Below are 21,022 nucleotides of genomic sequence, written 5' to 3'. Positions count from 1 at the left end.
AACTTACAGAGATCCGCCTGGCTCTGCCTCCCAAGTGCTGGGACTAAAGCCTTGCATTACCACCGCTCGGCTGTGAGACCTTATCTTAAAGAAAATTGGTTTCCTGTGAGTCTGGATCAGAGAAGAAATAGGAACAACACTTCAATAAATGCCTGCTGGGAACCAGACCCAATGCAGATGATTATTTTTTATGTTATTTGCTTAATTTAAAATAATATTTACATTTAAAATATAATAAAGTATAAAGAGAAATAACAATAACATCTACTGTCAGATGATTCCTATCACATTAAAAGAAAACAAACTGAGTACCCTGTGGTAGGCAGAATAATTCCCTTCCTCGTAACTCCCAACAATGTCCGTATCATAATTTCCAGAACCCTTATATAGCAAAAGGGACTTGACATTAGTGATTGTAAGATGAGATTATCCTGAGTTATCTAGGTAGGCACAGTGTAATCATAAGGCTATCTCAAGAAGAAAGGTGGGGGCTGGAGAGTATAAACTGTGTCTCCTGCAAATACAGTCTACTAAACAGAGCAGCGGGTTGCCAAGGCAGTGGGAGAGGGAGGCCAGAGAAGCAAGAATGGTAGACTCTGAGAAGGCTTGGTCTCCAGTGCTGGAAGCTGTAAGGGGGTTTATGAGCTCAAGAGTGCAGGTCCCAACGAGCTGGAAAGGGAAGCCAGGAGATTCTTCTCAAGAGAACCCAGAAGGAACACAGTTCTGCCCAGGCCTTGAGTGCAGCCCAGAAGACCCATTTTGACTTCTGACCCCAGAAGTGTGTAATGGTAAACTGTACTTTTTAAAATGCTGACAGGGGAATTGGCTAGGGCAGCAGTAGAAAACTCACCCAGTAATACAATGTCCAGGCGTTTCCCATGCCCTTTCCTGTTGAGATTGGTGTTTTGAGACAGTTTCTTACTTATGTAGCCATTCTCCCTCCTCAGCCTCCCTTTCGGGGGCTCGGAGACCAGGTATTTGCCACCATGTCTGACTTTTACATGTCTCATTTAATTCATGTAACAGGCATTTAAGCCCCATTTTAGAGATGAGGTAGCTAAGATTTACAGAAACTAATAAATGACAGATGAATTTTGTTGTGGTGGGTTTTGTTTTTGTTTTGTTTTGAGATAGGGTCTCATATACCCAGGCTCATCTTGCCTCTCCATTTCCTGTGTACTGCAGTTATAGGCATGGGCCATCATACTTCGCTTGCCAGAGAAGGATTTTAACCTAGCTGTCCCTTAAAAGAACTCTTTGTGTGGTCACCATCTGTGCCCTAAATCTGTCTGGGCTCTGCCTGCCTGTCCAAGCTCTGGTATAGAGCTCCTAACTAGAGAGAGGGTCTCAGCCTTCCTTCCAGAGCAAGGAGTAATGTAAGAAAGAAGGGCATCAAGGAGAGATTTGTGGGCTGGAGAGATGGCTCAGTGTTTAAGAGCACTTGTTCAGTTTACAGTACCCACATGGTGATCACAGCTGTCCATAACCCCAGTTCCAGGGAATCTGACTGTCTGTCAACCTCCATGGGCAGCAGGCACACACATGGTACACAGACATATATGCAAACAAAATGCCGGTTCATGCCCCATTCTCATCCATGAGACATCATTGCATGTACTACCCAAGTGATGAGAGAATTGAAGAATTGGAGAATAGAAGGCCAATGTCTTCATGAAATGTCCTCATTGTTATGTCTGGAAACATTCTCCGGATTGCTGATTGTGGCTAGTTTTTAAGCAGACAAGCCTGCAGGGGGAGGAAAGTCTCCATATACAGATTCCCAGCAGTTAAGGGCAGGGAAGCCATTGACCTGGGCCTGAGGTTTACCTCCTAACACACAGTATTTCTGGGAGTGCTCTGCCTTTGAGCCTTGTGAGCTGCCCCTGTCCTGTGTGGCTGTCACAGCAAAAAGAAGGTGTCAGAGAAGGACTGCTGGGCTAACTGACCATCTGTCTTTGCAGTCCTACGGAACATCTTCGTCCTCACCTGCATCATCATCGTCTGCTCTCTTCTCTTCCCTGTCCTGTGGCATCTGTGGATTTATGCAGGAAGTGCCAACTCTAATTTCTTTTATGCCATCACACTGACCTTCAATGTTGGGCAGGTAAGAGTTGAGGATGGCACAGGGTCGGGTCAGCTGAGACCGTGCCTGTTGTTATGATTTATTATCATGTGGGGGTGGGCATGGGTATCCTGAGCATGCAGGGAACCATGCTGGCGTGCTGGGCAGATGCAGCAGCAGGCTGATGGGCATGGCAGCCGGGGGTTGGCCAGTGATACACAACCCAGATGATGTGTCCACATGGAGAGTTTATTGTAATAGAGAGATAAAGAGGCAAAGAGACAGAAAGAGGGAGACATAGGGGCATCAAGAGGTACACACCTCATGGGAGGGGAGGGAGAGAAGAAAGAGAGGGGAGTTTGAGGGTATGCACCTCATGGGAGGGAAGCAGAAGAGAAGAGAGAGAGAAATATGGGCGGAGTTTTTCCTTAAGAGGAGACTTTGATGTCAGGACAGAGGGTGGCACCACAGGGCGGGATCTGGATATTAACACCTATCCTATAGTTTTGAATATGCAGGGGGAAAGCTCTTCTGTCTTTGAACTCACTTGGGTAGAAGGAATTGGGAAGTGAAGTGTCAACTGAATCTGTTTGCATGTGTTGGGTACCATGCTGAGTGTTGCTTCATTGAACTCCCTACAACAAATCTAGAGAAAGTGCTATCCATAGTTTACAAATGAGGGACTGGGGCTCTTCACTCATGGTCAGTGGAGGCAAGAAACAAGTTCAGGTAAGGCCCAGCTTCAGAGGCACCCCATTTTTAAAATTGTGCCTTGTTGGCATTATCAAGTGAGTAGGTTGAGGGGAAGACAGCCTTGTGGATTTTGAGGACAGCTGAAGCAAAGGCAGGGAGTTTAGGAATGAGATGGATTGGTTGTTGGGTGAACAATAAAACAGCAGTGTCTCATGTAGCCCAGGCTGGCTGCAAAGGTACTATATAACCAGTGATGACCTCCATCTTCTGATCTTCCTGACTCCACCTCCTGAGTTTCCACCGTCCCTGATTTATGCAGTGCTGAGCATAGAATCCTGGCATCCTGGATGCTCGGCAAGTATTTTAACAGCTGAGCTACATCCCTAGCCCCTGGTTTTGTTTTGCTTAAAAAAAAATTATATAATTTTTAATGTGCATTGGTGTTTTTGCCTGCATAAATGTTTGTGTGAGGGTGTTGGATTCCCTGGAATTGGAGTCACAGATAGTTGTGAGCCAACATGTGGTTGCTGGGAACTAAACCCCGGTCCTCTGAAGAGCAAGCAGCCAGTGCTTTTAACCTCGGAACCATCTCCCCAGCCACAAGTCCCTATTGGTTCATTCTTAAAAGGATTCCTAGGTCTCACTCCTAAAGTTCAGAGGCTTGTAGTGTTAGCTAACTCTCTTAGAGGTCTGGAAAACCCTTTGTGGAATCATCCATCCTTCCTGAAGCTCCATCCTTCAGTCTGCCGTGTTCTTTCATGGTAGACTCTGCCCTCAGAGTCAGTTGTACTGTTGACCACTTTATGCCATTGGCATAGCCAGGTATTTCCCTGCATGGTGGATGGGTTAGAGGCAGAGTTGTTTGGAAAGACGATGGTGTCAGACAATAGGCCCCAGAATGTCTTGTCTCCAGGATTAGCAGTTTGGGGAGGAGCTTAAGCTTTTGCTAATGAGTTCATGGGACTGGTGTTTCCAGTGTGGATGTTGCTGGATGATTTACATCCAACCCAACCACTTTTGGTGTATGAACAGCAAAAGAGAGGTCTCATCCCTAGTGGTAGTTTCTGATGGTGACTGAGCAGCGTCTCTATCCTTGTTTTACCAGGGCAGAAATCTACAGGATTCAATGTAGTGTCTAAAATAACCCAAAGGCCATCATGGTGATGGTCTTGGACCTGCCTCGGCGTCTGGGAAGGTTGGGGAACTCCAAAGAAATACTCCTCAGCCTGTTGTCTTGACTCTAGTTTTGCTCAAGAAATGAAGTTGGCAGTGCTTATGAGGCATCTGTGGGATGCTTCCTCTATGACAGGAAGGTCTCTTAATACCAAGGGGCTGTTTGCAACCCATCAGGTGCCATCAAAAGCAAGAGAAACTTAACTTTGGACAAGAGGGATTTGGGTTGAACTAGAGACCAAAGGCAGAAGGCTCAAGTATACTGGTAGCTGAACTACAGAGAACAGCCAAGTTCTTGGCATCATTTCTTACCTTTAAAAGTTTTTTTTTAATTCTTTTATTATTATTATTGTGTGTGCGTGTATGTGTGTGTATGTGTGTATGCTTGCTCTAGGAGGTCAGAAGACAGCGTCAGATTTCTTGGAGCTATATTTACAGGTAGTTGTGAGCCACCAAATGTGTCTCCTGGGACTTAAACTTTGGTCCTCTGCAAGAGCAGAAAGCACTCTTAGTCACTGAGTCATTTTTCCAGCCCCCAAACCTTGTGTTTTGAGGAAGGCCTCTCACTAGAACTTGGGGCTTGCCAAATTAAGCTAGGCTAGCCAGCCAGTAAGTTCCATGGATCCTCCTGTCTCTACCTCTCCAGCTCTGGGATTTCAAGAATATGCCAGCATGCCTAGCTTTTTATGTGGGTGCTGGAAATTAAACTTAGGTTTCCATGCTTGCATGTGAAGTGCTTTATTGGTTGAGGTATCTCCCCAGCTCCATCATTTCATATCTTCTATTTATTTTTATGTTATGTGTTTGAGTGTTTTACCTTCCTGTATATATGTGTACTATGTATGTTCCTGGTGCCCATGGAGGTGAGAAGAGGGTATAGACTTCCCTATAATTGGAGTTATAGATGTTATAAGTCACCATGAGAGTGCTGGATTAAACCTGAGTCCTCTGGAAGAGTAGCCAGTGCTTTTAACCGAAGAGCTGTCTTTCCAGCCCCTATTTCTTATCTTTTAAAAACATTTTAATACTTTTTTTTTTTTTTTTTTGGTTTTTCGAGACAGGGTTTCTCTGTATAGCTTTGTGCCTTTCCTGGAACTCACTTGGTAGCCCAGGCTGGCCTCGAACTCACAGAGATCCGCCTGCCTCTGCCTCCCAAGTGCTGGGATTAAAGGCGTGCGCCACCACCACCGCCCGGCCCCTTAATACATTTTTAATCACAAAAGAATAAATGACTTTATTGTTGTTATGGGAAAGAGGTCAAACAAAAAAAATGTGGAATTAAAAATAAAGTTTGAAGATTAGGACTAGCTCAACAGTAGTATGCTTAACTAGCATGCTTGAAGCCCTAGGTTAAATCCCCAGGGTGGAGACCTGAGGGTGGGTATGATAGCTTTAATCACAGCACTGAGGAGGTGGAAGCAAGATCAGAAACTGAATGCCATCCTTGCCTATGTAGTTCAAGGCTTTCCTGGACTGGTAAAGCCATCTCAAAACAAACAAAAAACCAAGAACAAACAAACAGATAGAAGTCTTTATTGGGGTCTGAGAATGTACTCAATGTACGGTGTTTGCCTAGCAGCCTTTGCTTTTGTGTGGGGAGAGTGTGCCCATGGACATGTGTGCTTGTGGGTGGGGAGACCAGAGATTGATGTTGGGTGTCTTTATTACTTTATTTTTTGAGACATCGTCTCTGCCTGAACCTGGCGCTTGCCAGTTCATCCAGACAGGCTACCCAGCAAGCTCTAGGGATCCTGTCTTTGCCCTCCAGCACTGTGATTACAGTTGTGTGTTGCTACGCATGGCTTTTAATACAGTTACAGGGTTGAACCAGGGTTCTTATGCTTGCAATTTACCAGCTGAGCTATCTCCCTGGCCTCCCTCTATGGTTCTTTGGAGACAGCGTCTCCTCTTTTTAGCTGGCCTGCACCACTGTGTAGTCTGTGCTAGCCTCCATCTCTTGAAGATCCTCCTGCCTTAGCCTCCCAAGTGCTAGAATCACAGATGTATGTCACCGTATTCATTTTACCTAGCATTCTCTTTTTCCTTTCCTTTCTTTTCTTTTCTTTTTCTCTTCTCTTCTCTTCTCCCCTTCCTTCCCCTCCCCCCTCTCCTCTCCTCTTCTCTTTGGAGACAGGGTTTCTCTGTGAATCAGCCTTGGCTGTCCTAGACCTGCTATGTAGACCAGGCTGGCCTCGAACTCACAGAGATCTGCCTGCCTCTGCTTCCCAACTGCTGGGACTAAAGGTGTGCGCCACCACCAATGGTTTATCTAGCATTCTTAAGACCCTGAGTTTGATCCAGCACCACCAAGGGGAGGATCTGCCTGGGCTCTATCCCTCCCTACCCAGAAAAGGTCATTTGGCCATGTGTTTAACTTAGGTTTGTATCTTTTAGGCTTATCCATTTAGAGACAGCTGTGAAGACCAAGAGGAGCTTTTGGGTTTGTGTGAGTCAGAAACATCCTAATCTACAAACTGCTTTTGGACTTGGTGTTTTCACAAAAAAACACTCATCTTGAGATAAAATTTTTATTTTTATTTTTTCAAACTGAGTCTTACTGGGTGTGTTAGCACACACCTTTGATCCTAGCACTTGGAAGGCAGTAGATAAATCTCTGTGAGTTTGAAGCCAGCCTAGTTTATAATTGAGAGTTCTAGGACAGCCAGAACTACATAGTAAGACTGTCTCAAAACAAACAACAACAACAACAACAACAAAAAATTCGGGTGTGGTGGTGAATGCCTTTAGTTCCAGCACTCAGGATTTCTGTGAGTTTGAGGCCAGCCTGGCCTACAAAATGAGTTCCAGGAGCTAAAGCTATTGCATAAAGACAGAGAAATCCTATCTCAAAAAACAAAACAAAACAACACAACACAAAACAAAAGGGGCTGGAGAGATGGCTCAGAAGTTAAGAGCACTGCTTACTCTTCCAAAGGTCGTGAGTTCAATTCCCAGCAACCACATGGTGGCTCACAACCATCTGTAATGAGATCTGGTGCCCTCTTCTGGCCTGCAGGGATATGTGCAGACAGAACACTGTATACATAATAAATAAATAAATCTTTAAAAAAAAAAAAAAAAGAAAGAAAGAAAAGAAAAGAAAAACTGCCTGGTGGAGGTGGTGGTGCACGCCTTTAGTCCTAGCACCTGGGAGACAGAGCCAGGCAGATCTCTGTGAGTTCAAGGCCAGCCTGGTCTGCAGAGCGAGATCCAGGACAGCCAGGGCTACACAGAGAAACCTTGTCTTAAACAAACAAACAAATAAAACAATACAAACAAACAAAACAAGCAGGGTATAGGAGAGATGGTCAGCAGTTAAGAACACTGGCTGCTCTTGCAAAAGACTGGGGTTTGATTCCCAGCACCCAGAACTGCCTCTAACTCCAGTTGCAGGGGATCTGATGCCTTTCTCTGGCTTATTCATATACCATACATGTAGGCAAAATATCCATACACCCATACACATAAAATAATAATAAAAATAATTTTAAAAAAATCAAACAGACTTTCTTGTAGCTAAGACTAGCTTCAAACTTGCTATGTACTTGAAGATGATCTTGAGCTACTGATCCTTCTTGATCTATCTCCTGAATGTTTCGAGTACAGGCATGTACCACCATGCCTAGTTTCATGTCCTGCTGAGGACTGAACCCAGATCTCATGCATGTTAAACAAGCACTCTGCCAACTAGGCTCCATCCTCAGCCTCTTGAGATGAATTTTGTAGCGACCCCATCATATTCCTTGGGTAGGAGATCCTGTGATTTATTTGAACAGGTAACCCTTTGCTGTTAGGATTTGAGGTTGCTTCTGGCTATTTTGCTACTTGAAATGGAAGAGGCTTTTGTATTCGTCCACATAGTTCATATGTGTATAACAATGCATTTAGGGTAGATTTTAAATGATAAGATTTGCAGAGTGAGAAGTTATGTGAATGCTCTATTTTTGGAATATATTACCAAGTTGCTGTTCACAATGTGCCTGCCAGCAGAAGTCCAAACAGTCCCTTAAGCTGGTGGACTATTACGTACCTGTCATTGGCCTTCATAGGTCTGAGCCCTGACCGTAGAGAGCTCCCTTGGGTTAAATGTTTCTGGAAGTTGTTGACCTTGAGTTTTGCTGCTGCTGCCCCACCACCACCACCACCACCACTGCCAGATCAGCAAAAGAATGTATCAGGCGGCACATTTGTTTACTAGGCTGTCACTCTAATCCTATCATTTCTTTTTCTGACCTAGATATGGTGGCACATAATTGTATTCTAATATTTCAGTGGCTGAGGTATGAAGATTACCTTGAGTTCAAGACTAGCCTAGTCTGTATAGGAAGACTTGCTAAAAAAATAAATAAATTAAATAAAAAGATTATTAACCTGGAGTGTTGACTAACGAAAACAGCCCCTCACCAGGAAGAGCATACTGCCCGTGTTCTGGGCTTTCGGTCCACTGAGTGCAGATAGAGGACATTTAGAATTTTATTTTTGTTTGTTTCTTGAGACAGGGTTTCTCTGTATAACAGTCCTGGCTGTCCTGGAACTCACTCTGTAGCCCAGGCTGGCCTCAAACTCAGAGATCCACCTGCCTCTGCCTCCCAAATGCTGGGATTAAAGGTGTGTGCCGGCTTAGAATTTTTTTAATAGTTTGGCACTACCTTAGGCCTCTCATGAAGTTCTCCTTTGGTGTCTTCTTCTTCTTCCTCCTCATTATTTTTATTATTATTATTATTTTGGTTTTTTTGAGACAGGGTTTCTCTGTGTAGCCCTGACTGTCTTGGAACTCACTCTGTAGACCAGGCTGGTCTCAAAAGCAGAGCTCGCTGGGCGGTGGTGGTGCATGCCTTTAATCCCAGCACTTGGGAGGCAGAGCCAGACAGATCTCTGTGAGTTCGAGGCCAGCCTGGGCTACATAGCAAGATCCAGGACAGGCACCAAAGCTACACAGAGAAACCCTGTCTCAAAAAAACAAAAAAAAAAAAAAAAAAAAAAAAAAAAGCAGAGCTCTGCCTGCCTCTGCCTCCTGAGTGCTGGGTTTAAAGGTGAGCGCCACTACTCCAGGCTTATTTATTATTGTATGTGAGTATATTTATGACATGTGTGAGATATATGTGCCACGACAAGTGTGTGGAGGCCGGAGGACAGCTTTTAGTAGTTGGTTCTCTCTTAGTCTTCTCATATTCTGGAGCTTAAACTCAGGTCGCCAGGCTACACAGTAGGCACGTTACCTGCTGAGCCGTCTCTCGCTCTCTTTCTTGGTCTCCCTGTCTATCTCCGGCCTCGCTGTGCTGTCCGCCTCTTGTTAGACCATGAACTTCTCCAAGGCAGGGATCTGCTTCTCCTCGTGTAGCATCCCCAAGTACCAAGTCAGTGAGAGGCACAGAGCAGTTGCTTAGAAAAGTATTTGTTAAATGAATGAGTGAGGACATGAACAAACCAAAGGCAGTCAGAGAAAACATCATGTGATTTGTGGCTAGATGTGCATGGTTGGCGGAGGAATCCAGTAGGAACAAGATGGCTTTCCTGTTGAGAGGCCAGACAAAGGCCAGAAGGACTAAGAGTAGTGACTGGACCTTTAGACTTGGAAAGAAAGACGGGAAGGGGAGCTGGGTGATCCTGAAATGGCCGATACTGTAATCCAGCACTTGGAAGGCAGAGGCCAGAGGTTCCTTAGTTCCAAATCAGCCTGTGCTTCATGGGGGAAGTCAAGCTAGCCTGTACATCCCAAGACCTTGCCTGGGGGAGGGAAAAGTGAGGCAGACAGGAAGAGGATGGGAAGGAAAGAGAGGTGGAGTAAAATCACACATCTGAGGCCAGTTCACAAGTGTCCCCACCCTTTTCCTTCTGCCCAAACCTGGCCTCTATGTCCTGCACTGCCAAGCCCAGTCTCGCTTCTATGGGGGCATTTCTATTAAGATATCAGGCATTTGGGGACAGACGCTTATTCCACAGCCTATGCTTATAAATACCTTTCTAGCAGGGAAAAGTATTTTCCTCTAGCCTCCTCCTTCCCTCCCTGGTACAGGCAGATAAGAGCTGTTCTGTGTGCCAAATGGCCACAAATTCCAAATAGGTGCTCAGAGCCCAGACCTTCATTGTCAAAATCAGCTTTATCTACATAAACTTGTATAGATCAACTTGACCTATTGAGTTTTGTTAAAGTCCTGCTCTGTTCATGTTGAAAAGTATGATGCCCTATTACAGAATGAATGTGTGTAGATTATTAGTTACCCCAGCAGGTACTCCAGTGACTAAGGCTCTGTTCTTTCTCTTGGGGACCATTAAGTAGTTTTCATCATGTGGTAAGCACACATCGTTTGGTAATTGCCATTGCCTCAGAGTCAGTAACAGGAAATGACAGCAGTAAACCATCTAATGAGGCGTGTGTGTATGTGTGTGTGTGTGTGCGCGCGCGCGCGCTTGGGTGTGAAAGAGAAGATTGAAATCTACTGGTTGATTGCTTGAGGCCTCCTCCAGCTCCCTCACTGGTAACCTTCAGCAGGTGATTTAACTTCTTTAGGGTACAGTTTCTTAGTCTCAGATTTCAGGGTGATAATTCCCACCTCATAGGGTGTTTAGTGGATTTGCTATAAACTGTGGGTCCTATTATTGCCATAAATCACATTGCTGGCATGTGAAATGTGAAGAATAGTGTGTTCTTCAGATACATACAGCAACCTTCCAGGGCAGTATTCAGTTCATAAATGATGAGAAAGAGACAGTCTCTTTTTTCTTTCCTCTTTAAATTTAGGACAGGATCTCATGTAACCAGCCTTACCTCCAGCTTTCCATGTAGCTGAAGCTGGCCTCGAACTCCTCATCTTTCTGCCTCTACCTCCCAAATGCTGGGATTATAGGTGTAACAAATTAATCAGTGGTTTATGTACACACACACACACACACACACACACACACACACAGAGAGAGAGAGAGAGAGAGAGAGAGAGAGAGAGAGAGAGAGAGAGAGAGAGCGAGCCTTCATGAATCTGTTTTTTCTAAAAGAAAAAGCTAAAGTGTCCCAGTCACCCTAAATAGGTTTAAGAACAGAGAGCACTGGAATATTACTTTAAAGTTGTAATTAGTGGCTCATGCTTAAGGAAGGTTTACAAGGAGCTGGCCCCATGTAATCTGGATCATGTGCTTGCTTGGCCTTCTGAGTCTTACTCCATGTGTTTACATGTGTCATGTACTCATGGAGAGTTTGTGTGTGTGTGTGTCATTATGATGGAAGTATCTTCTGTTTTCTTTTAGTAAAACATCTTGGTCATCTTCCTTTGTTTGTGTATGAGAGGAGCCTCCTGTTTGTCTAAGTCCTGCATGAGATCCACACATCTAACTTCTGCTCTCTACAGCCCTTCAGGTGAAGGAGACATAGCCCTCCTTACATGAACCCACAGCATGGGAGAGAATGCAGAATAAATAAGCAGGGCAGAGCAGTGTGATGTGCTCACCGTGGGGCTGGGAGCGTGGAGCCAGGACTGTGAGTGCCTCCAGGGGAAAGTGGCTTCTAAATACAGTTCTGGGAGGAGAGAGAAGGGGAAACCCGAGGAAGAGGATAATGCTGTGTGCTACTGTGTAGCACTGGCTGTGCTCTGGAACAGAGAAGGAGAACATTCCAGGGCTGCAGTGGTCAGAGCTACACAGCCCTTGGGGACCTCATTCTGCGGAGGTTCAGGCTGAACCATTAGTGTTCACCCACGGATAAATGTGATGGGATTCAGACTGCAAACGGTTTGCTGCCAGGAAGAGAAGGTTGGGAGAGGGCATCCTGGTGTGGAGGAGGAGGAGGCTGCTGTAATCGGTGAGAGGCTGTACTCTTGGTTGCTTAACTTGGAAGGTGGCTGTGAGGACTTATGATGGTGAACAAGAATGTTTTTGAGACTTGAAAGGACCAGGTAAATACCAGCTGCTACTCTGGCACCAACCTGCAGCCCTACCACTAACAGTGACTTGGAGCCCCGTGATTCCCCAGGCTTTTTCTTTGTTTTTGAGAAGGGATCTCTTTCTTGTAACTCACGCTGGCTGAGAATGACTTGAATTTCTGATCCTCTTACGTCCACCTCTAAGTGCAGGGTTGCAGGCCTGTGACACCACTCCCCCTTCCCTGCTGTTTTTATCTTTAGAGTTGGAAGGTAAAGCTTTGTCCTGAGTGGGTAGGCCAGAGCTCCACAGGCAGCTGCCAGCCTCCTCTGGCTTCTACTTGCCTAGACTCCAGGCAGGTAGCCAAGAAAGCAGCACTTTGCCAACTACGGCAACCAGTTGAAGTCCCGAAGTGTGTCAGTGTCTCCAACAGAAGGAAGAGGCCTAGGGAGTCAAGACATAATAAGGTGTTCGCGTCTGTTTCCAGGAGGCTGTAGTCAAGAGGCTCCGGTTGGTCAAGGTGGATAACCCAGTTGGCTCTCAAGTCTCAAACTAAGAGCCTGGTAGAGCAGCAGAGCTGTAACTGGGGAGTACAACCTCACAGGTGCTTGTCAGGGCATGGAGTGCCAGCCAGCCTCAGCCAGTGCGAGCGCCAAGCCTAAGAGGTGGAGGGTGACGGAAAGAACTCAGAATTTAGACATAGACAGGCCTGATGATATGGCCTGACTTTTCACTCATACCTGTGACCCTGGGTTTTATAAATAGGCCACAGCCCAGGAGTTGCAAAATTCCTAAGGGGCCTGGCCAGGTGCTTAGAAGATGTTTTTCTGTCTCTTTTCTGTCACATCTGTACTGAAGCATGTTCTGAGTCTCATTCATTTTTGATTCATTTTGTCCTCTGTGACCCTGGCTACTTCATGAAGTCTCTACCACAGAGCAGAGAAGAGCAGCCCTGGGGACTTTATGATTGTCAAGGAGAGGAATGAAGTCTCATCAAGCCCTGGCTGAAGGGGGTGCCAAAAGGCTAAGGACCAACACAATGCACCCAGAGTATGAGCCCTGTGCCAGGCCTAGGGCTCCAGAGCTGGAGCAGATACCACCCTATCGGGGTCAGATAACTGAGCATAGGGTTATTATGGGGGCTGCTGAGCAAGTAGGCATGGGGGCAGGGGAAGCAGCAGAGGCCTCTGTCAGGGTTTGCAGGCATGATAGCTCTGAAGATGCATGTGATCTGAGCATCCAGGTGGCTGAAGCAGGTAGACCACTCTGAGTTCAAGGCAGCCTGGTCTACATAGTTCCAGGGCAGCCTGGGCTAGAGTGAGACCCTGTCTCAAAAGGAAAAATCAACAAAAAGAGATCCTTGGTGATGCCCGGTGTGGTGGTGCCCTCCTTTAATCCTAGCACTCAGGAGGCAGAGGCAGGTGGTTTTCTGTGAGTTCGAGGGAAACTGGTCTACCTAGTGAGTTCTAAGAGCCACATAGTGAGACCCTGTCAAAAATAAAAACAAACCCCAACAACAACAAAATGGCTGTGTTGGGGATAAAAGGAGCCCTGTAGAAAGTCTGAGAGTGTGGAAAAAACCCAAGTGAGAGGCTGGGTGATCAGCCTCAGCAAGCAGGGCAGCTTCCAAGAATAAGCCCCAGGTCTCTGAAGGCAAAGGGACAAATGTGTTCTTAGGCCCCTAAATCCTGGGTATGGACTAGGGAAGACCACTGTGGTGGGTCATGAACTGGAGCTGATTGCTCGAATTGTATACATGAGGAAAAGGAAACTGAAGGAATGGGAAGTCCGTTCCTAACTTGCCCATGCTTTTGTTACTCGCTGCTCAACTTTCCCTGCTCAGAATAGGCAGAGGAGCTGGGTTTGCAGCTGCTAGCAGGTGAATCCTAGGACCTCTGGGAATCTCCTCCTTGCAGTCTTAATGGAAAGTCCCAGGCCCAGGCTTTCCTCTGAAAGAGCCAAGCCTCAGGCCAGCCTTCTATCCTTTCCCTGTGACCATGGCACCCACCCAGAGCTGAGGACACTCACAGCTGTGTGCCCAAATGAGCAGGGCCCTTTTCTACACTTTCTCATTATGCAAATATTGACACTCTGAACACCCATATTCCCACTACAAAGACCCTATCAGTAATATTCTGCAGTGCTTGCTCGGTTACAGAATCCATCCCATAAGCCATCTTTTATTTATTTTATTGTTATTTGGGGTTTTTTTTTTACTTATTATTCTGGTTTTTTGATCAGGATCTCATGCAGTCTAGGTACCTCCTAGGTGCTTCAATGACATGCCCTCCTCCTCTTTTTTTAATAAACATTTATTTTTGTGTTTGTGGAGGTGGGTCATGCACAGCATGCATGTGGACAGAGGACAACTTTCAGGAGTCAGTTCTCTCCTACCACCATGTGGGTTCCGGGAATAAACTCCAGGTCATCATCAGGCTTGGCAGCAGGTGCCTTAACCTTCTCAGTCACCTCACCAACTCATCCTGGATTATTTTTAAATTTCAAATTGAAATGCCGATATCAGTACATTTCCTGATAACTATGTCAGCTTTTACATCATTAAATAGAGGTCAGTATTTATTTTCACTTCACTTACACAAAATTAACATAGTTGAACATTTGGGTCTTACATATGTATTTGTCAGAGCTACCTTTTACCATTTTTGTTTTGAAATAAAGTTTGTGTATTCTTGGGCAACCTGGAACTCACTCTGTTGACTAGGCTGGCCTTGAACTTAAAAGGATCCCTCTGCCTCCTGAGTTCTGGAATTATAGGTATTCTTCACTGCGTCTTGCCCACCAAAATGTTTTTGAATTCATTGTGTTCTCACATACAAATACCAGGCTGCTGTAAAATTCACTATGTGGCCAAGGATGACCTTGAACTCCTTGATCCTCCTGCCTCTACCTTCTTGCTGGCTACATAGTAAATTCTAGATCAGCTTGGACTAACTATTGAGACCCTGTCTTAAACAAACAGACTGGGGTTTAGCTACTGCTCCTTTATTGTTTTTTTGTTCCCTCTGTAGCCCAGGAGGGCCTTGAACTCAGAGATCCGCCTGCCTCTGCCTCCCGAGTGCTGGGATTAAAGGCGTGCACCACCACTATCTTGTGGGAATATAGCCCTTATAGAATGCTTGCTTAGCATTCAAAAAGCCCTGGATTCAATCTCCAATGCCACGTTAAAACAGATACGATGACACATACTTGTAACCTCAGCAGCTGGGAGGTAGAAGCAGGTTCAGAAGTTCAAGGGGATCTCTGCTACATAGTTCAAGGCCAGCATGGGTTTCAAGAGACCCTGTCTCAAAACAAAACAAGTCAGGTGGAATGGTGTACACCTTTAATACCAGCAATCCAGAGGCAGAGTTTGGAGGAGCTCTGTGAATTGAGGCCAGCCTGGTCTACATAGAGAGTTCCAGGACAACTAGGGCTACATAGAGAGACCCTGTTTCAAAACAAAACAAAACAAACCCAACAAGAACCCCAATCCCCCAAGCAAACAGAAACAAAACCTCAACAACAAAAAAGACAATTGTTTTTTTTTTTTTTTTTTCTAGATAAACTTTTTATTGTGGAATTGCCTTGGAATGAGATTGCAAAGATAGTAGAAGTCTTGTATATTCCATTCGGTTTTCCTGTGTTAACATCTTAAATTGCACAGAGCTTTGTTCAACTAAGAACCCACCCTGGGACATTACCATTAACTGAATGGGAGTCATGTCTTCTTCCAGGACCAACCTAGGGACTATGTTGCACTTGATTGTGTCTCCCAGTGTGCTCTGCTCTGCATCTTGTCTTTATTTTTCATGACCTTTGCAGGCTTAAGGAACACTGGGCAGGTCCCCTAAATTAGGATGGTCTGATGTTTGTTCTTTTTAAAGAAAACCAGGGGCTGGAGAGATGGCTCAGCAGCACTTGTTGCTCTTGTAGATGATCTGAGTTTAACTCCCAGTATCCCATGGTCACTCATAACCATCCATGACCTCAACAGACACACAAGGCGCACATACATGCATGCAGACAAAATGTGGTGTAAAAAATGTAGTGTAAAACAATTCTAAAGCGGAAGGCGCTCCAGGCCAAGCTCCCTTCTCATTATCTTGTCAGAATGTGCCAGCCATGTGATTTCAAGCTAATGCTAACTCTACACCACGTTTAGTTTGGGTTTTGTTTTGAAATCGTCTCACTCTAGCCCAGGCTGACCTGGAACTTGCAGTAATCAGCCAGATTTAATGCCTTTAATCTGAGCACTCTGAATTTGAGGCCAGTCTAGACTACATCGAGAGTTCCAGGACAGGCTGGGCTACATAGAGAGACCCTGTCTCAAAAAACCCAAAATAAAACAAAAAACTTTCTTAGTAATTCTCCAGCCTCCCCTTCCAAGTGCTGGGATTACAAGAATATGCCACCATGCCTGGCCTGAATTTTTATTTTTAATCCAAGCAATACAAGAAAGTGGTACACAGAATTAAGGTTTATAAGAATAGCTCCTGAGCTCCTCCTGTGGTAGGAGGTGCTCCTCTATAATCCCAGCAAGAGGATTGAGTTCAAGGTCACCCTCTGCTACATAGCAAGTTTGAGGCTACCTTGGGCTTTTCAGATGCTGTTTCCAAAGAAACCAAAGAACAAAAAGGAACAGTTCCTTTTCAAGTCCACAGTTATTTCTTCAGGTCAGGTCCTTCTGAATGATGTGTTTAATATTTGTACATTTCTTCCCATATCACATTAGACTGGATCCTATAAAATTGCCAACAATTTTTATTGGCTTTTTAGACAGGGTTTCTCTGTGTAGCCCTGATGGATGTCCTGGAACTCAAAAGATCTGACTGCCTCTGCCTCCCAAGCACTGGGATTGAAAGTGTGAACCATCACTGCCCAGCTATTGCCAACGTTATTAACTTGCAAAACAAACAAACAAAATGTTATTTCCAGATGTGGCTCAACCTAATAGCCTAGTTTGATTTGCGTTCCTTTGACCTAGCCAGCTCAACCACTGTGGGACGAGTTATGAATTCTGAATCTTCGATTGTCTCTCATCTACCCTGACACAGGGATTGGGCCTCTCTTGCCCAGACACAACATCTTGGGGTCTGGGTGAGAGAACCCCAGGGTTTAAGGTCAACTGAACCGCTGCCTCAGCCAGGATTGCCAAGGGCTGCCTGGTTGCTTGCGGATAGTTACAGATCCCTGTGTCCTTTGTGAATTTGGCCCATGGCACAAGGGTACACGCCCAATAGTCCAGACCTCCAGGTATGGCCTTAGTCCAACTAACTGAATGCCTCGAGCCTCACTCAGTCTCTCTATTGGTAAAATAGACCATTAGTCTCCCATTGAGATAATATAGGCAGGCATGTGTCCAGTGAGTATCAATGTTTTTGGCCCTCCACGGTCTTCTTAGCTGCTCTTCTACCTTCAGAAGTATATAGCTGCCCAGGACAGGGCTCTGGAGACCTAGATCCCTGACTTACCTCAACCTTTCTTCTGCCCCAAGACTTTCACTGAATGCCTGCCACATTCTAGGCCTGTCTTCCCATGTGAGCTAAGAATTGGTTGCTGCTGGTAGTCTGAGAGCCTCTAAACTTTTGAGTACCATGGTGTCTCCAATAGTGTGCCTGCCTTCCTTTGGCGGGGTGGGGCACTCCAGTCAGCTGTTATTCCAGTCTTGGGCACATTGGGCTGAATAGGGTTGTAGACTTTGGGGTCAAGTGTACAAGTGAGACAAATCCTGTTCCTCTCTGAGGCTCTATTTAGGGTGAGAATGGACTGAAATTCTCGTCCCCTTTTGATTTTGTAGTCAGACTGAGTTATAGCAGATAAATGTCACAGTGGCAGAGGCACTCAGGGTCCATCCTTAGCAGAAGGAGCATTACCACCAAGTGTCACATAGTTGATGTAAAGTTGCAGTTTGAATGAGTTTATGTCAGCAGAAAGGTTAAGGAGTTAGGACCTAACCTGGGGTAAGTGAGCCTGCAACAGAGTTGAAGGGCAGACAGGTACTGGCTAGATGAAAATGTTCCGGGCAGAGGGAAATAGCAAAGACCTGTGGCTAGAGAGGCAGTAGGGGAAGTGACGTAACATGTAGCAGGAACCAGGTGCAAGGCCATGCAGCTCTAAGAGTCTGAAGCATGAGCAGCCTTTGGGAGAACTCAAATCAAGCGGTAACACGATCGCTCCCTCTGGCTGCCTGGCACAGGAGAGGGTTTGAAAGCAGTGATCTCTGGGAAGTGGTTTTGGTACTATATAAGTGACAACAGTGACTTTGTCTAGCGGGGGTTGTTACAGGGATGGGTGGAATTCTATGTTTTCAGGGTACAATTCTGGGCCATGTGTATGGGAGAAATACTAGGCAATTCTGTGTCCTGAGCCCCTGGACAGGGGAGGCTGGCTGGGGAGTGCCTGTGGGAAGAGACAGGGTGCATGCATGCACTGTTTGCTAGAACACTGGTCTGGGTTCCCAAGGATGGAGGTGTAAACCAGCAGTAGGGAGCAGGAGGCAAAATACAGGCAGCTGCCAGATGGCCAGTAATATCTTTCAGGGCTAGGTATGTGCCAAGAGGGAAGCAGGTCCATGGGCAGGCTTATAGATTGGGCTTTGATGGGAGATGCCAGGCAGGAACTGTCTCATAGTACCTGTCTAACCCCACAAAGGGCCTTATTCAGTAAGGTGCCACATGATTCTCATTCTCTCTTCCCCTGCCAGATCCTGCTCATCTCCGACTACTTCTATGCCTTCCTGCGACGGGAGTATTACCTCACACACGGTCTCTATTTGACTGCCAAGGACGGCACAGAGGCTATGCTTGTGCTCAAGTAGCCCTGGCTGGCACAGAGCTGCATGGACAAGAGGGGGAAGGGCCGGAAGCTGGGCCAGGTCCCTCATCCAGAGTTACCAGCAGGCAAGTCCTCAGGCAGAAGAGGTTCAGATCCAGGGTTGCAAATATCTGGCACCAAAGGGGACTCAATAGCTGGCCACAAGGCCCATGGGGAGAAGCTGGGAGCACCCCACTTGGACCTGCCACTTTGTGACTCTGCACAGGAAGGAAGGGGGAAGCAACAGGTGAGCAGAGCTTTAGGTTGTGGCTACTTAATAAATGTGTGGGCTTTTTCATTGTTGTTCTGATAACATTGATTCCTAGAGCGGGGTGAGTCTGGCCCCAATACTGCATGGTATCCTGTATTAAGGAGTAGGTTTCTGACCCGTGTCCCTGACTGACACCCGAGTGTGTGGACACAGTAACCTAGCAGCCCTCCCTACTCCCAAACAAGCAGCTGGAGGCAAAGGGCCAGGCAGGCCTGAGCAATCTTTATTCTGCTGAAGAAATGACCACAGATCCATATACCATGTCAGGACAAGGGGAGCCAGCCATTCAGGGGTGGACAGGTCCTGGCAGGAGGCAAAAGCCTCAGGTGAATGAGGGACAGGTGTGCAGACAGGCAAGGGGCTTTAAAAAAAAAAAAAAAAAAGACAAACCACACAGAGCAGGGGCTCCCCACCCACTCCCAACCCAGCCAGCACCCAGAGGAGCGACCCTAAGGTGACTGGCCCAGGACCCAGGGCATGGTAGGCTGGCTGGTGTCCCCTACCTGGGCAAAAGGGGGGGAAGGTTCACATCTCTGCCTAACCCACTGGGGACTGAAATAGCTCAGTTTAGGAGCCAGGACCTCCCTGGAGAGAGCCTGACCAGAATTCCCAACCACCCCCCACCCCTACTCCTGACTCAGAAGCCAAAGGTTTCTTGGGAGGCATAGACCATGTAGAGGAATCCGTCTTCATCCTTCTCCTGTTCATAGATGTCAGCGATGGGCGTGGATACGCTCACCATGCTGTGCTGGTTCACCAGCAGGAAGAAGGCCTGCGTGGGGTTGAGCTGCAGGCGGCGCCTGCAGAGGCAGGAGGGCATGCCAGGTGAGGAGGCCGCCTGCTGGGGGCCTGGGTGACCCCCCGAAATCTTCACTTTTCGTCCATCACAGCCCGCGCTAGAGACTCACCTCTTCAGAAGTTCACTCCAACCCTGACCTTGACCTTTCCCAGCCTCCCAGAACAGGGGCAGTGCCCTATCTCCTGTGCCCTTGCCCCACTCCACCCCTTCCGAGTGTAACCTGGCCCCTACCCCACCCAAGGCCTTCAGGAGGCTGCCCACGCACCGGATGATCTTGACCAACTCGCTCATGTTAACATGGTCTGGGACCAGAAACTTGGTCTTATCCAGGACAGGCAGCTGCTTCTCACCCTTGTAGCGCTCGATGATCACCTGGAGTGTAGTGGGCGGGGGACTCGTAAGCCAGGGGCGGGACCTGGCAGGGCAGGGCGTGGCGGGGTGGGGGCGGCCAGAGACTTACCGGGATCTTGCTGGGGTGCTGGTCGCGGATCTGCTGCACCTCCTTACAGCGGTCGGCTGTGGACAGCACTCGGCGTGAGGCCCGGCAGGGCTGAGGCCTCCCGCGACTCCGCCTCGCCATCCCCGAGGGGCGGCTCCGGGCCCGCCCCGCCCCAGCGCCCGCCCCCGGGGCCGTCGGCCCCTTAGCCCTCGACCAGGGACGCGGTGGGGAGGCGGGCGACCCTGCCAGGCCTCACGGCCTCCCCACCCGGGGTCCGGCCGGCCGGTGCCTGACGTCATGGGGCTGACGTCACCTGCGGCAATCGGGGTCGGCTGGCACCCCCATCCCTCGGTCCCTGCTCGCAGTTCGCCCCCAGGGCCTCACCGAAGCTGCGCCGCTGCTTGAAAGGCCGGTCGGAGGGCATGGCGCGGGCCCGGCGGAGCGCGCAGCCGGGGCTCCGGGGCGCGCGGCTCAGGGATGTGGCTGCGGTTTGGTGCGCCGGGGGCTCCGGGGCTCGAGCTCAAGGGCTGCAGGGCTCGCGCTGAGCCTGGCGGTGGCGGCTGCGGGAGGTAACTCGCCTGGGTGACGTCAGGTCACAACATTCCTTAAAGGGGAGGCCGGCGCGCCGCTCCCATTGGGCCGACGGAAAACCCGCCTGCCCGGACCTGTGACGCCACGGCGCAGGCAGCCCGGATTCCCGGCGCAGGTCGCGAGGGGGCGGAGCTTCGTGCGCGTCACAGTTTTGTGACGTCACGGCCCGCCGGCTTGTCTCTCGGCCCCTCAGACCGAGGAGAAAGCCGGGTGGTCGTCGCCTCCGGTTCTTGGACGCCCTCCTTCACCGAACTTAGCATTAGAGATCAGAGGTGGTAACGGAGGTGGAGCGGGGAGGGAGTGGAACACCCAGGCTTGTAAAAGTTGCTA

The 21,022-nt window shown here is 47.7% G+C and overlaps 2 protein-coding genes across 2 annotated transcripts in view; one reads left to right on the top strand and one right to left on the bottom strand.

The window, feature by feature from the left end:
• Window positions 1-19,246, top strand: part of Pigu (phosphatidylinositol glycan anchor biosynthesis class U) — an 85,785-nt gene extending 66,539 nt beyond the window's left edge. The window contains exons 11-12 of the mRNA XM_028888897.2: window positions 1,962-2,104; window positions 18,483-19,246. Coding sequence (XP_028744730.1) covers window positions 1,962-2,104; window positions 18,483-18,596 — 257 coding nt within the window. The 3' untranslated portion in view covers window positions 18,597-19,246. The remainder of the gene's footprint in view (window positions 1-1,961; window positions 2,105-18,482) is intronic.
• Window positions 19,065-20,763, bottom strand: Map1lc3a (microtubule associated protein 1 light chain 3 alpha). Its single transcript, XM_028888900.2, has 4 exons — window positions 20,486-20,763; window positions 20,123-20,178; window positions 19,928-20,034; window positions 19,065-19,663 (listed from the first exon to the last, which is right to left on the bottom strand). Exons 1-4 carry the CDS (start codon window positions 20,523-20,525, stop codon window positions 19,501-19,503), a joined length of 366 nt encoding a protein of 121 aa, XP_028744733.1. The 5' UTR covers window positions 20,526-20,763; the 3' UTR covers window positions 19,065-19,500.
• Between the last annotated feature and the right edge of the window lie 259 nt (window positions 20,764-21,022).

Source organism: Peromyscus leucopus, chromosome 4, assembly GCF_004664715.2.
Source record: "Peromyscus leucopus breed LL Stock chromosome 4, UCI_PerLeu_2.1, whole genome shotgun sequence".
NCBI lineage: Eukaryota > Metazoa > Chordata > Mammalia > Rodentia > Cricetidae > Peromyscus > Peromyscus leucopus.
The sequence above is the reverse complement of the archived record's forward strand: the minus strand, read 5'-3'. Positions and strand labels throughout refer to the sequence as shown.